The 14,245-nt window shown below is 38.0% G+C and overlaps 1 protein-coding gene and 1 pseudogene across 5 annotated transcripts; one reads left to right on the top strand and one right to left on the bottom strand.

The window, feature by feature from the left end:
• The first annotated feature begins 5,318 nt into the window (after positions 1–5,318).
• LOC122309247 (translocase of chloroplast 120, chloroplastic-like) lies at positions 5,319–10,594 on the top strand. 5 transcript variants are annotated; one of them, XR_006242389.1, is made up of 4 exons: positions 5,319–5,495; positions 5,834–9,526; positions 10,093–10,210; positions 10,377–10,594. XR_006242389.1 is itself a non-coding variant. In XM_043122643.1 (2 exons), exon 2 carries the CDS (start codon positions 5,864–5,866, stop codon positions 9,443–9,445), a length of 3,582 nt encoding a protein of 1,193 aa, XP_042978577.1. In that variant the 5' UTR covers positions 5,319–5,495; positions 5,834–5,863; the 3' UTR covers positions 9,446–9,854. The 5 variants fall into 5 exon arrangements, 1 of the variants encoding a protein (XP_042978577.1); XR_006242387.1 differs by having other exon boundaries at positions 10,336–10,594; XR_006242388.1 differs by having other exon boundaries at positions 10,332–10,594.
• A 1,662-nt stretch (positions 10,595–12,256) lies between these two features.
• On the bottom strand, positions 12,257–14,155 carry LOC122311563 (annotated as a pseudogene).
• Positions 14,156–14,245: the final 90 nt, after the last annotated feature.

The raw sequence follows: 14,245 nt of genomic DNA, 5'->3' as shown, positions 1-14,245 counted from the left end.
AAATGAGAGCAGCAGTCAAATTCTTGAAAAACAATAGATTCAGTCTGTATAAGAAACCAAAGCAAGAACAAATGGGTAACATCTCTACAGCCCAGACTTTGAATTTATTTCCTTTAAATTCAATGACCAATGTGGTAGGGTCCACACTACCACCAACTTATCCATGAAGCTACTTGCATGGAATTGTTGAGGCTTAGGCTGGCCACATGCAATGAGAAGTTTGAGGGCCAGCATTAGGACCCAAAATCCAGATGCAATTTTTCTCTCGGAGACTTTAGTTCAGCATGTTAATACTGCATCTATTTTATATAGGCTTGGCTTTTCCCACTTTGTACACTGTCCACCTTCTGGGAAATGAGGTGGCTTCTTGATTATATGGCGAGACGGTGTAGAAGTTGATGTTATAAATATTTCCTGTAATATAATATCTTTGTTGGTCTATTCGAATCTAAGTCATAATCATTGGTTATTGAACCTTGTGTACTGCCCAGCCCAACTTTAAAAAAGAATCAATTTCTAGGATAAACTCAATTCTATAACTGAGTCTTACCGAGGTCCCATTTTCGCAATAGGAGACTTCAATTTTGTCCCGAATCAAGCTGAAAAAATTGAGGGTAGACCAGTAACAAGCACCTCAAATCACTCGGGTCTTCAACATTATATGGATATTCATGGAATGATAGATCTAGGATTTTCTAGTCCAAAATTCACCTAGTCTAATAATAGACATGATCCCCACAATATTCGGGAAAGATTGGATCTAGGTATCACGAATCTTCAATTGAACAATCTTTTTTCAAATGCCTCCATTAATATTCTTACTAGATCTGCCTCTTATCACTCTCTCATGATTCTTGACACTTCAAGTATGCACAATTCTTCAAAGTCCTTTAAATTTGAGGAATTATGGACTAGAGATCCCTCCAATGTTGAAATAGTCAAAAAAACCTGAAATATGAAAGTCAACGGTACCTCAGCTTATGTTCTTATGAAGAAGTTGAAAGCAACAAAGCATGCCTTTAAACAATAGAATAAAGACTGTTTCGGCCATATTCAAACTGAGATAAAAAATACCAACTCGGCCTTTGCATTGATTCAAAGTCAAGACCCAAATCTAGATAACAACAATAGGGAAGAAAACTTGAAAGAAAACCGTAATGAACTCTTGAGAAGAGAAGAATCCATTTGGCGCAAAAAATTTAGGGTTACTTGGCTTACCACAACGGATCTTGACACAAAATTTTTTCACACATCAATTTCAGTTAGGAGGAGAAAAAATAGAATTGATTGTCTCAAAATTGGACCTCATCAATGGATCTCGGACCAAGAAAACATTAAGCAAATCTTCCAAGATTATTTCAAAAATATTTTCAAAACATCAAATCCTGGATGTCCAAATAACCTTGAAAACCTCTTCCCTAAAAAAATTTCAGATATGGAAAATGAATTTCCGTATGAGGAAGAAATTATGAATGCAATTGGCCAAACTCCTCCCACCAAAGCTTCAAGACTTGATAGTTTTACAGGACTTTTCTACAAGTTCTATTGGGAAGTTATAAAGGAATATATTCTAGCGGCAATCACCAATTCTTTTTCTCAAGGGAAGCTTCTTAAATAATGGAATCATACCAACATTGCCCTTATTCCAAAAAATGATAGCCCAAATGCTCTTAACCAATACCGACCAATAAGTCTTTCCAATGTCTGTTATAAAATTCTTGCAAAAATTCTTGCGAACAGACTCAAAATCATTTTGCCAAAAATCATATCCCCATTTCAAATAGCTTTTGTCCCTGGAAGACTTATTCAAGAAATTTTTATTTCTTTAAAGAAGAAGAGGGGTAGGCAAGGTTTAACGGCTATTAAGATTGACATGGAAAAGGCATTTGATTACATGGAATCACATTTATCATATCAATCTTTAAAGCTCTAGGGTTCAATCAAATTTGGGTAAATTGGATCAAAGAATGCATATCAACGGTCACATACTCAATCCTCATAAATGGAATCCCCACTAGGTTTCTTCGCCCATCTCGTGGAATTCGGCAATGGGACCATCTTTCCCCTTTCTTTTTTATAATTGGGAGTGAAGTTTTGTCAAGACTGATACTTAGAGAAGAATTGTCTAATAATCTTTAGGGTATCGGCTACTCTAGAAGAGGTCCATCAATCTCACACCTCCTTTTCGCTGATGACTAATGTCCCGATTCTCTTTGGAGAGGCAACTCCTCAAAATGTCGAAACCTTTGATAATTGTCTTGACACTTACACATCTTTGTCAAGCCAAAGAATCAGCCATAAAAAATCTTCAATCCACTTTAGCACAAACACTCCAAATCAAACCCTTTGTGAAATAAAAGAGATTCTGAATTATAAAATATCCCCGCCAAAATTGAGATATTTTGGACTCCCACTCTACCTAGGGTAGGGAAAAATAATTCTTTCAGGAGATTAAGCAAAAAGTTCAAAATAGACTTCAAGGTTGAAAAACTAAGATCTATCTCAAGCAGGAAGAACAACCCTAATAAGATCAGTGGCAAATGCTATACCTTCATACACTATGTCCACCATTTGGATGCTTGTCACTGTTACAAAACAAATGGACAATTCCTGTCGCAACTTCTGGTGGAGATATGATAATCAGAATAATCATAAATTCATTCCAAAAGCTTGGAGTTCAATATGCATGCCAAAATCATGGAGTGGTTTGGGTATAAAAAAGTTCTCTGTCTTCAACAAAGCACTCATCTTAAAATTTGCTTGGTCTCTGATGACAAACACAAGAATTCTTTGAAAAAATTTCTTAACAGCAAATACCTGAAAACCATCCACTTTGCTGAAGTAAGATCTAAGCCTTCCGATTCTTAGTTCTGGAAAAGTCTTTTAAAGCAAAGAGACTTTGTAAAAAACAGTAGATGTTTCCAAATCAACAATGGAACAAATACAATAGTGTGGACTGACCCATGGATTTCTAAATTACCGAATCTAACACCACTCCTTAATCCAAATATCAACAATATTGATTTAGAAATGAAAGTAGTTGAATTAACTCTAGAGGTGCCAAGAAGATGGAATATTCTTTTACTCCAGGCCCTCTTCACCCCTGAATCAGTCAATGCCATACAAAGAATCTCTCTTTCTACTGTGAACTACACCTCTATGGAAGACAAGCTCAAATGGATTCATCACTCGATTGAAATTTTCTCTGTTAAATCAGCATACTCTGCCCTTGTGTGTCCTTAGAATCAAACTCAATTGCAACTCCCTGATGAAGATTGGAAAAATTTGTGGAAGATTAAAATTCAAGATCGTTTAAAACATTTCATCTGGAAACTAAAACACCAAATTCTTCCTACCAAATCCATTCTTAAAAGATTCATCCCAATTGAAGACAATCAAGAACTTTGTCCCTTGTGCAAAATGGAGGAAGAGAATTTAACTCACTTATTCTTTAACTATCATTTCTCTCCTATTCTTTGGAGACATTCAAGATGGCCTATTAATATTGAAACCTTCGCACATCATTCCATCTATCATTGGATTTCAATTATCATAGATCCCACAAGAAAGCTAGGAATAACCCAGGAAGATTCACACCCTTTTCAAATCTTTGCGGTTCTAGCTATGGATAACATATGGTTCATTAGGAACCAAACCACTCATGGTGCCCAATGTCCCTCCATTCTTGAGTTTCTCACTACATTCACAAAAAAATTCAAGAAACATCTAGCAGCCTGGAACATGAAAGAATCCCAACATGAACCCCTTGGGCAACACCCACCAAACAGAGTTTTCTCTCTCTCATTCGATGTTGTTGTCAGAAAAAATGAAAGGTTCATAGCAACTATATGCAAGTTAGAAATGGGCACTCCAGTATTTGCATAAGCAGATTTCATCCATAATACAAATCCCAATGTAGGAGAAGCATCGGCAGCATTAATGGCAATTACTGAGGCAACAAACAGAGGACTCAAGAGAATAATTATAGAAGGAGATTCGGCACAAGCAGTTTCAATTATCAACAACCCAAATGCTGCAACAGATTAGAAAATGCAGACAACCACTAGAGATATTCACTACAAGCTTCAAGATTTTGATAAGTGGATTGTAAAAAAAAAAAAAAAAACTCATTGGTCTCAAAATCGATGAGAACATGGATTGGCACAATGGGCAGCTTCTCACAATTTATACAAAAGCATACCCCTAAACCAGATTCTACAATGTCTTCTAGACTTTCCAAGCGGTAAAGATCCCCCTATTGTTGTATAATTATGTCTATACTTCTCTTTATATTATGTTTATGGAAGGAATGAAACTTGCTTAAAAAAAAAAAAAAGTTAGCGTCAGCTTCAAATGTCAAAACAATACCCATAACCTCAATTACTGCAAAAAGAGTATTAAAATAAAAAAAAAAAAGAAAGAAGAAAGAAAGAAAGAAAAGGATACAACTACAACTTGCTAACTGTATGATATGTTTTTTGACCTTTTGGTTACATGTATTTTTTTAACATTTTTAAATATATATTTTTAAAAAATCACAATATTATTAAAAAAGAATAAATTATCTTAATATAACATGGCTCTTGGTATAAGTGGGATTGCGTATATTATATGAATAAATAAACTATTAAATAAGACCTCGATCATATCATTAATTTAATTATTTTTTAATAAATAGTGGAACATTTCCCGTCGCATAAACGACTAAACAAGTTTTGGTATTATTAATCGCATCTCATCTAATGATGTTAACCAATATAGACCTCGTCCTTCCCTCCTTTTATCTTTTCAGAATTCTGAAAAAAAAAAAGAATTGTTCTGATCAATCGGACGGGTTAGATTTGCTCACGTGACAACATTAAACATCTCGATGATTATCATGAATCTCGTTTAGTGCTTCTATCAATGATTCTGTTTAGCTATTGAAAATTTTTAAATGAGAATTTTAAATTTTAAAATTAAATATTAAAATATTATATTTTAATAATATTATTATTTTTTTAAAATTTAAAAAAATTTTAAAAAAATTAAATTATTTATTATATTTTATATAAAAATTTAAAAAAATTATAATAATAAGATAAAAATTTTATATTTAAAATAAAAAATTTCCATGAGGAAACAGTAACTTACTACACACGAACCGTTGTGATAGGTCTCCGCAAACAAATCCCCCCCACGTGACTCTCAGAAAACAATCAACCTTTTGCGCCTGGCATCCACGTCAGCATGATTTGGCGTCTTTGACGATGATTCCAACGTATCACTCTCCACCGTCCGATCAAAAGCCTAAAAAGCCATCGACCAAATCTTTTATCTGCAAAATTCGTCTCAAGGTAGTAGATATGGAGAAAGACCATAGGAAAGACGGCTCTTCCTCTCCCTCTCATTGCTACTGTTGTTAAGATCCTGTTTCTCTTCCTATTCCTCCTCTCTCTATAATTCGCCCACTTCTCTCTCTAGACCTGTCTTTCCGTGGCACCGTAGAATAGCTGGTAATCTTGCTTTGTTGTTATTTGCCAATATCTAGATTTTTTAAATTCTACATTTTTTGTTTGCTAAACCCTAATAATGGCCATGCAAAATCTCTCCGAGGATCTGATTTTTATATTCTGATATTTGATAAATTGTGACAACACCAGAAAGATCTGTTATATGTGGACCTGATTTGGGATTTAAAATGTTACCCTTTATCTTTTATCCGATGTTGGAGTTTTTATTTTATTTTCTTGTACGGTACTCTAACTGATAGTTTGTATGATATATCGTTTCTGTTTGCTTATTAATCTGCTCGGTTAAATGGTTTTTGTTTTTTGGCTTTTGGTGAATCTAGGGTTCTGAAGCAACGTTCGAGGATTTTGTGATGGAAAATGGGGTTGGTATTGTTGATGGTTCCCTAACGGGCGAGAAGAAAAGTGTGGAAGTTGGGGTTTCTGAGGAGAGAATAGTGGAGAGGGCTGTGGTGGACTCTGCTGAATCGAAGGATTTGGATGATGAAGAGGGTTTGGAGGAGGCAATGAGTACCCCAAAGATTTCCGAGGAGGAGGTGGCAGAATCCGATTCCGGGAATGGTGGGTCTGGTGGTGGAAGTGGGGACGTTGAGGTGATTGGTGAGTTGGATTTGGGCGTGTTTGATGGTAATTCAAATGCTGGACATGAGGATGATGAGTTTGAGGAGGCGAGTGATGTTCTAAGTATGGAGGCGAGTGAGGTTCCAAGTGAGGTTCTAAGTGTGGAGGCACCAGTGAATGTTGAAGATAAGTTAAATTTGGTGGTGAGTGGGCAGGTTGTTGATGGAGCTGTGGTGGTGGATGGGGTTGTTGAGGTAGGGACTGAAAAGGAGGTGGAGACTGATGAATTGAATGGTTCAAGGGATGATGTGGTTTGTGATAGTGGAGAGAATGGCGGAGAGGGTGCATCTGAAGTTGGTTCTGGTGGAGAGAAGCATGTGTTGAAGGGTGATGGTGAATTGGATTTAAGATCCGGTCTAGCAATTGAAAACTCTGAAAATAAGGATCTTGTTAATTTGAATTTGGAGCAAAATCCCGTAGATGAAAAATCTGAAAATGGGGGCGATAAGGTGGGGGGAGTTGCCGTTGAATCTCTTCAAGAAACTGAATCGAATGGGGAGATTCTTAATGAAGATGGTAATGGTGAGGAGCTGAAGGATGATACCTTGGGTACTGAATGTCAAGACAGCGAGTATGGGGATTTTAAAGATGCTACTGCTGTTATTGCTCCAGGTTGTGAGGATGATTATAGTGGCATCACCAATTGCAATGGGAAAGCAAAAGATGCCGAAGCTGAAATTGATTTTGGGTGTCATGTAGAAACTTGTAAACCAAAAGAAACTTCAGCTGATCAGCACACTCTCTTGGAGGGAAATTCAGCAGTGTCTGAAATTGGAAGATCTTCTGTTGAGTTGTCTAAAGCAGAGAATTCTAAAAGAAGGGATTTTACAGCAGAGGATAGTGAGGGTTCTCAACTTCCGCATGCTGATGAAAATGATCATGAAGTTTCCAACAAGCATGCTGTGGTTGAGGTGACTCCAGTGAAGGAAGAAAATGCCGGGCAAGATAAGCAAAGAGCTCAAGCTAATGGAGAACCGGAGATACAGCCAGTACCAGAGCTTGCCTCTTCATCTGGAAGGTATACAAATCCAGCTCCTGCACGTCCTGCTGGCCTCGGACGTGCTGCCCCACTATTGGAACCTGCACCCCGCATGGTTCAGCAGCCTCGTGTGAATGGATCTGTTTCTCATACGCAAACGCAACAAATTGAGGACCCCATTAATGGGGAGGCTGAGGAATATGATGAGACTCGTGAAAAGCTGCAGATGATAAGGGTGAAATTTTTACGGCTTGCTCATAGGCTTGGACAGACACCCCATAATGTTGTTGTGGCACAGGTATTGTATAGACTGGGGTTAGCTGAGCAGCTGCGAGGGAGAAATGGGGGTCGTGTGGGTGCCTTTAGCTTTGACCGTGCAAGTGCAATGGCAGAGCAACTTGAGGCAGCAGGGCAGGAACCACTGGACTTCTCATGCACAATTATGGTTCTTGGGAAGACTGGAGTTGGTAAAAGTGCGACCATCAATTCGATATTTGACGAATTTAAGTTTGGCACTGATGCTTTTCAACTGGGTACAAAGACGGTGCAGGATGTTGTGGGAACGGTGCAAGGAATAAAGGTACGGGTCATTGACACTCCGGGACTTCTCCCTTCCTTGTCGGACCAGCGCCAAAATGAAAAGATCCTCCAGTCTGTCAAGCGATTTATTCAGAAAACTCCTCCAGATATTGTATTGTATCTTGATCGGTTGGACATGCAGAGCAGGGATCTTAGTGATATGCCACTCTTGCATACCATCACTGACATATTTGGACCATCTATATGGTTCAATGCAATTGTGGTTTTGACTCATGCAGCGTCTGCTCCACCTGATGGCCCTAATGGTACTGCTTCTAGTTATGACATGTTTGTGACCCAACGTTCTCACGTTGTCCAGCAAGCCATTAGACAGGCAGCTGGAGATATGCGGCTTATGAATCCTGTTTCATTAGTGGAGAACCATTCCGCATGCAGAACAAATCGGGCTGGGCAGAGAGTACTGCCAAATGGTCAGGTTTGGAAACCTCATTTGTTACTTCTCTCGTTTGCATCAAAGATTCTGGCTGAAGCAAACACACTCTTAAAGTTGCAAGATAGTACCACCACTGGAAAACCTTTTCCAAATCGAACAAGAGCACCTCCTTTACCTTTCCTTCTCTCATCCCTTCTTCAATCAAGGCCACAGTTGAAGCTACCTGAGGAGCAGTTTGGTGGCGAGGATGATATAGATGATGATCTGGATGAATCTTCAGATTCTGATGAGGAATCAGAATTTGATCAATTGCCACCATTTAAACGTTTGACAAAGTCCCAAGAGGCAAGGCTCTCTAAAGCTCAGAAGAAGGCATATTTTGATGAGTTGGAATATAGAGAGAAGCTTTTTATGAAGAAACAGTTGAAGGAAGAGAAACAGAGACGGAAGATGATGAAGAAGATGGCTTCTTCGGCAAAGGACCTGCCTAGTGACGTAAGCGAGAATGTAGAAGAAGAAAGTGGTAGTGCAGCATCTGTGCCAATTCCCTTGCCAGATTATGCCTTACCTGCTTCTTTTGATTCTGATAATCCTAGTCATCGGTATCGCCATCTTGATTCATCCAACCAGTGGCTTGTAAGGCCTGTTTTAGACACCCATGGTTGGGATCACGATGTTGGTTATGAGGGCATTAACGTAGAAAGATTGTTTGTGGTTAAAGACAAAGTACCTTTGTCTTTATCTGGACAGGTTTCAAAGGATAAGAAGGATGCCAATGTCCAACTTGAAGTAGCCAGTTCGATAAAGCATGGGGAAGGGAAAGCAACTTCATTAGGTTTTGATATGCAGACCGTTGGAAAGGATTTAGCTTATACTTTACGTAGTGAGACAAGGTTTTGCAATTTTAGGAAGAACAAGGCAACTGCTGGTCTCTCGCTTACTCTATTGGGTGATGCCTTATCAGCTGGATTGAAAGTTGAAGACAAACTGATCGCTAATAAACGATTCCGGTTGGGCATTACTGGTGGTGTGATGGCAGCTCGTGGTGATGTTGCTTATGGTGGTAGTTTGGAGGCCCAGTTGAGAGATAAGGATCACCCTCTTGGTCGTTCTTTGTCTACTCTTGGGCTTTCTGTCATGGATTGGCATGGTGACCTTGCTATTGGTTGTAATGTACAGTCCCAGATCCCTATAGGACGAACTTCAAACTTGATTGCTCGTGTCAATCTGAACAACAGGGGGGCAGGACAAGCCAGCATTCGTTTGAACAGCTCGGAACAGATTCAACTAGCTTTGGTCGGCCTCATACCTCTTCTCAGAAAACTACACGGTCACCTTCAACAATTGCAGTCTAGTGAATGATGAATTAGGTTATACTGAAGCAGCTTCATCTTCGCAGGAGATAAATTTTAATCGGCCACCTCTTAATGGTCATCATCAGAAGTGAGTGATACCAAGCTGCTTATTTCATCTTTTCTAAACCCAAAAGAAAGTACTTTTCTTGATTATATTGATTTTAGCTGCTTTGTTAGATATCCGCATTTGGTGAATTTTGCCCTCTTTAAGCTACTGGACCAAGTATTGCGGCTTGTTCAATTAATGCTTTTGTTTAAATCATCTCTCAAGTGGTGTGAAAATCATTTCTATGCACCAAGTGTGTAATAACTTGGCCTTTCTCATTCCCTTTGTTCCATGGATATCATTTTTACCTTCTCTTCGAGTAGAGGATACAAATTTCATTCAATGCTAATGATATGTTCATTTGTTTAAATGATTAACTGTTTCTTCTTTGGGCTAAGAGAAATCTTGTTACTTGAAGTGGACATCTTGTGGCTTTGTGATAATCTAATTATGCTACGCCAGGTCAAACAATACTATCCTTCAGACTCCAGGCGTTTTAGATGTTTATAGTCGTCGTGTCTTCAATTAAATCATATCTTATTTATTTGGCCTTCTTGCTTATGTTTCTTTTCCCATGATGAATGCCGTTGGTGGCGTGAACAATCCAGCCAACAAAAAGATACAGAGGGTGGTAATGATATTGCCTCTTTGATTTTGAATGCCCACCATCCTTGAGGATGGTGCAGCAATTCGAAAGGAACTCCAGAGAAAATGGCTCTTTTCAAGGTAATTCCCCCTAAATTTCATTATTTCCTGTAACTTCTTGCTTAGAAGGAAAAAAAAATAGTGATCCCATAATGAGAACACAAACGCCCCCTACTCCTTTGTTTCATGTACATGGGCTAAGGCAGTCTTCTTTCTTCTATCGAATGCATAACTCATTGGTGATAAGCATGAGGGAATCACTGGAATGCTAGTCGTCTGGGAGATTCTCATCAGAATAAATTATCCCATTGAAGCGGCTAACTCATGCTTATTGTCTGGATCTGTACATCTTGTCCTACAACTTGTAATATTGTATATTATAAACAAAATTCTTTTGGTTTTTATCCACCCCCAAGAGAGTTTATAAACAAATACAGATATTTGGTATCGTCCTCATTAAATATATATCTAGGACCAAAAAATTGATTAAAAATCTCGCTATCAATCTCTTGGCCTGAAAAAAAGAAAAAGAAAAAGAAAAAAAAGTAATCTTTCAGGACGAACAGAAAATGAAAATCAATGCGTAGATGTCTTTGGTTTGTTATTCTCTTAAATCTTGGACTGACCGGTAGACTTGGCCGATGCTCTTACACCATCTGTTATTCATGTGCCAACGCCTCAGTTTTGCTTATGATGCAGCTGATGGCCCTTGTCCTCGGGCTTGTGTTTTTTTCATGAACTAATAATTAAAACTGCTCTTGTGGCTGTCAACTTCTAAACAATTAGAAAAGGCCGTTAGGTACTCACCACTCACCAAGTGCCAAAGTAGTAATGTCTCATCCTTCAATAATACGCATTATTGAATCTTAGGTAAGGCTTGAAGCGACTTTGTCCTGTTTGGATACAGAAATAATTTCATCTCATCTTATTTTATTAGTAAATATTTTTTTAAAATTTTTAAACAAATTATAATAAACAATTTAATTTTTTCAAATTTTAAAATAATAATAATGTTAAAAAATAATATTTTATTTAACTTTCATCTAAAACTATTCTATCTCACCTCACTATCCAAACTATACCTAGGGGACTGACGATGTTACTGTGCTGCCCATATTTATTACTGGATAAAAAATCTTCTATTGATTGTATAAGTATTTTTAAAAAAAAAAAAATACAAATTTATTAAAAAACATTTCCTTCACTTAAAAAAAAAAGAAAAAAAAAAAAAACCCCCACAACTGAGAGACTTTGTTGATAGCATTTCTCAGTGGGAATATCACATTCAAATTTTTACCATTTTCTCATTATGGGATAATGTGGTTTTAGATAAGAGCAATCTTATATCTACTTACACTTTTACTTACAAGATTTATTTATTAGTTTTCTTTTTAAATTCAAATTTTAAATTTCATGATTTTCAACCTATCAATAACTGACATGTGGAGAAGTAAGTTTTTTTTTATAAATTTTTTTAAAGTAAATTTAGTATTTTTTATTAGATAACCGAAGATTATTTATTATATTTCACTTATAAATCTATTATCTGATATTATTTCATAGAATGACGAGAGAATGATGAAAAAAATAATGATGAATATAATTTTTCTTTCCTAATATCTTTTACTAGCCCTGCAATGGAAGCAGCTTGCGTGTCCGAGTGTCAGACAGTCAAAATGTTAGATGTGGTAGTTGTATATGGAGGGAGGCCATGCTGCGTGGCTAGGCTAGCTTGATGAATTATGTTTCTCACAGCTTGAACCTTTTCCTCTATAATGGTTGAAATTATGCCATTTTTACAACAAAACACCGAAGCTATTAATCATCATGCTATAGTTTGTCGTCGAAATACCGATAAAAAAACCATGGTTTACAGCATTTGGATCGATTGATTTCAAGCCACCCAAGGGCTTAACCGCATCTCTCTCTCATTTCATTTTTTTTGCCTTTTGAATGCGTAGGCCAAAACTCCTTTAGATTATGCAGGGCTTTTCTAGTAGGATAGTATCAATTGTCAGGCTGGAAAGAATAGTAAAATTAAGGTTAAAAAAACAAAGAATTCATTCTAGCCATTAAAATTTTGGCCATTTCTACGGACTGAGTCATTGACTGGTACGTATAGCTAAAATCTTTACTGCTCAAGTGACTATTAATATTACTGCTCAATAATGTATTACAAAAACATTGTAATTGAGAACACCGTTACCGGAGGCAACGTTAAGAAAATGCCTCTTTGCCATCACAAATCCACGTGCAAATCGGAAAACACCAGTCCCTCCAATGATTGGCATCTCTGCTGGCGGATTCAAAGCAACATTTCTGCCCAAAATGGTAAGGCTGCTAGCATTGAATTTCCCGGTTGTGAAAACAAAGTTGACGGCCACAAGTAGACCTAGTTCTTGTTGATCAGCCGAGCCATAGAGCCCCTGAGCCCGACCCACGAGCCTGGACGTGCCTTCAGGGCCTTCTGTAAGTGGGTCATCAAAAATGAATACTGCTCCAAATAGGGTAGGTGATGTGTTAGTGATTGATGCTCAGGCAACTTCCACTGTGCTTATGTTCTTCCCTGATAGTGTGTCATGAACGTAAAAATGGAGCCGGGTCACCTTTTCTTTGCCATAATGGAGTTTTTGGAGCCATTCACCAACTTCTTTGGACGACTCTCCAAAGGTGCTTTGCAACAATGGCATGGCCATGAATAGTGTGAAAAGCAATAGAACTAGAGCTAGCTTTGCCATCTCACTCTTGACTACTCCCAACAAAAATGTAGGCCCGAGGCTTTTTATAGTGGCAGAATCAACATCATTTTCTGTATTATAACCCTTCTCTTGGTCATACATGCTATGTCTTTTATCCACGAGCCGGAGGATTTTCAGACTCAACTTTCTTAATAATGCAGCTGACGTCTCTTGTCATTTGGCGTGTGTTGTCAAGGAATAGGGCATTAGGGAGTCTTCAATTACTAGGTGCCGAAGATCAACTGTTACCAATTATGTCGTATCCTCGATCCATCTATTTGACATTTTCTTGAGCGCATTATTGAGCTACTGAATTCTAGCAGACATTGAATTACAAGAGTAGAACTTATTTCAAATTTTTGTGATTTTAGCAAACACTGAAAAAATCAGAGAGAAGCCTATCTATCAGAAAGATGGATATAGAGGCTATGGTGGAGCACAGACCAAGAGGGGGCACCACTCCAATATATATGTATGTACAATGGAAGCTGGGTTGTCCAATTCCTTCTTCTCACAGCTACCTCCTAAGTGCCCTTTCCTCTATAATGGTCCATCACTTCACTTTTACAACAGGTTGATGGTAGCATCCGCTTGCTTTCACACGAGAAAGTGCTCTAATTATTTAATAATGAAACGGTGAAGATATATATATATCAATCATGTTATAGTTTGCCTTTAGCCCAGCAAGCTTGGGCTTGATGCTGACCCAGCTTGTTAGCTGGATGCCATGAGTTATTTATCAAACTGGAGTGCTAAAAAGTGAGGAGTTTGGGCTCTCAAAATTCGCGGATTGAAGTCTGTCTAATATAACAATACAGATGTGGAATTTGTGAAGAATTTTTCATTTGTGAAAGAGTTCGCATGCAACCTGTTTTAAATGTGTCAAATTACCGAATCAAAATCTTAAAACGGAAAAATCAAATCCAAAAGAAAACAAATTTATTTGACCAATGCAGTTTATGCACCTCCATAGTAAGCCCCAGTGGACCTAGCTCCTGCTAACCTGCTGACCCATAAAGCCCGGCCCCGAGCTCGGCCCACGAGCCTGTAGGTAGGTTCAGGGCCTTCTGTTCGTGGAATCGTGGGTCATAAAAAGTGAAACCTTCTCTTCGGTATCCTTGAGTTTTTGGAACGTTGTATCAACTTCTTTGTGCTCTTCACGGCTTCTGCCCAATAGTAGTCAGGTGCATGGCTCGTCTCCCATTTCGCCAACCAAGTACCAACGTATTGCAATTTTCGAAGGGCAAAACTTTCAAAGAATCCATGCATTTCAGGCTAACCCTAAGAAACGACCTGGATCTCCTGTTTTAACTCAGTGATCAACATCTCTTGGAAATCTTCTCCTAATTTTAGAGTTTAAAATTGCATTAAAAAAACT

Source organism: Carya illinoinensis, chromosome 5 (assembly GCF_018687715.1).
Source record: "Carya illinoinensis cultivar Pawnee chromosome 5, C.illinoinensisPawnee_v1, whole genome shotgun sequence".
In the NCBI taxonomy this organism is placed as follows: Eukaryota; Viridiplantae; Streptophyta; class Magnoliopsida; order Fagales; family Juglandaceae; genus Carya; species Carya illinoinensis.
Note: the sequence above shows the minus strand (reverse complement) of the source record. Positions and strands in the feature narration are given on the sequence as shown.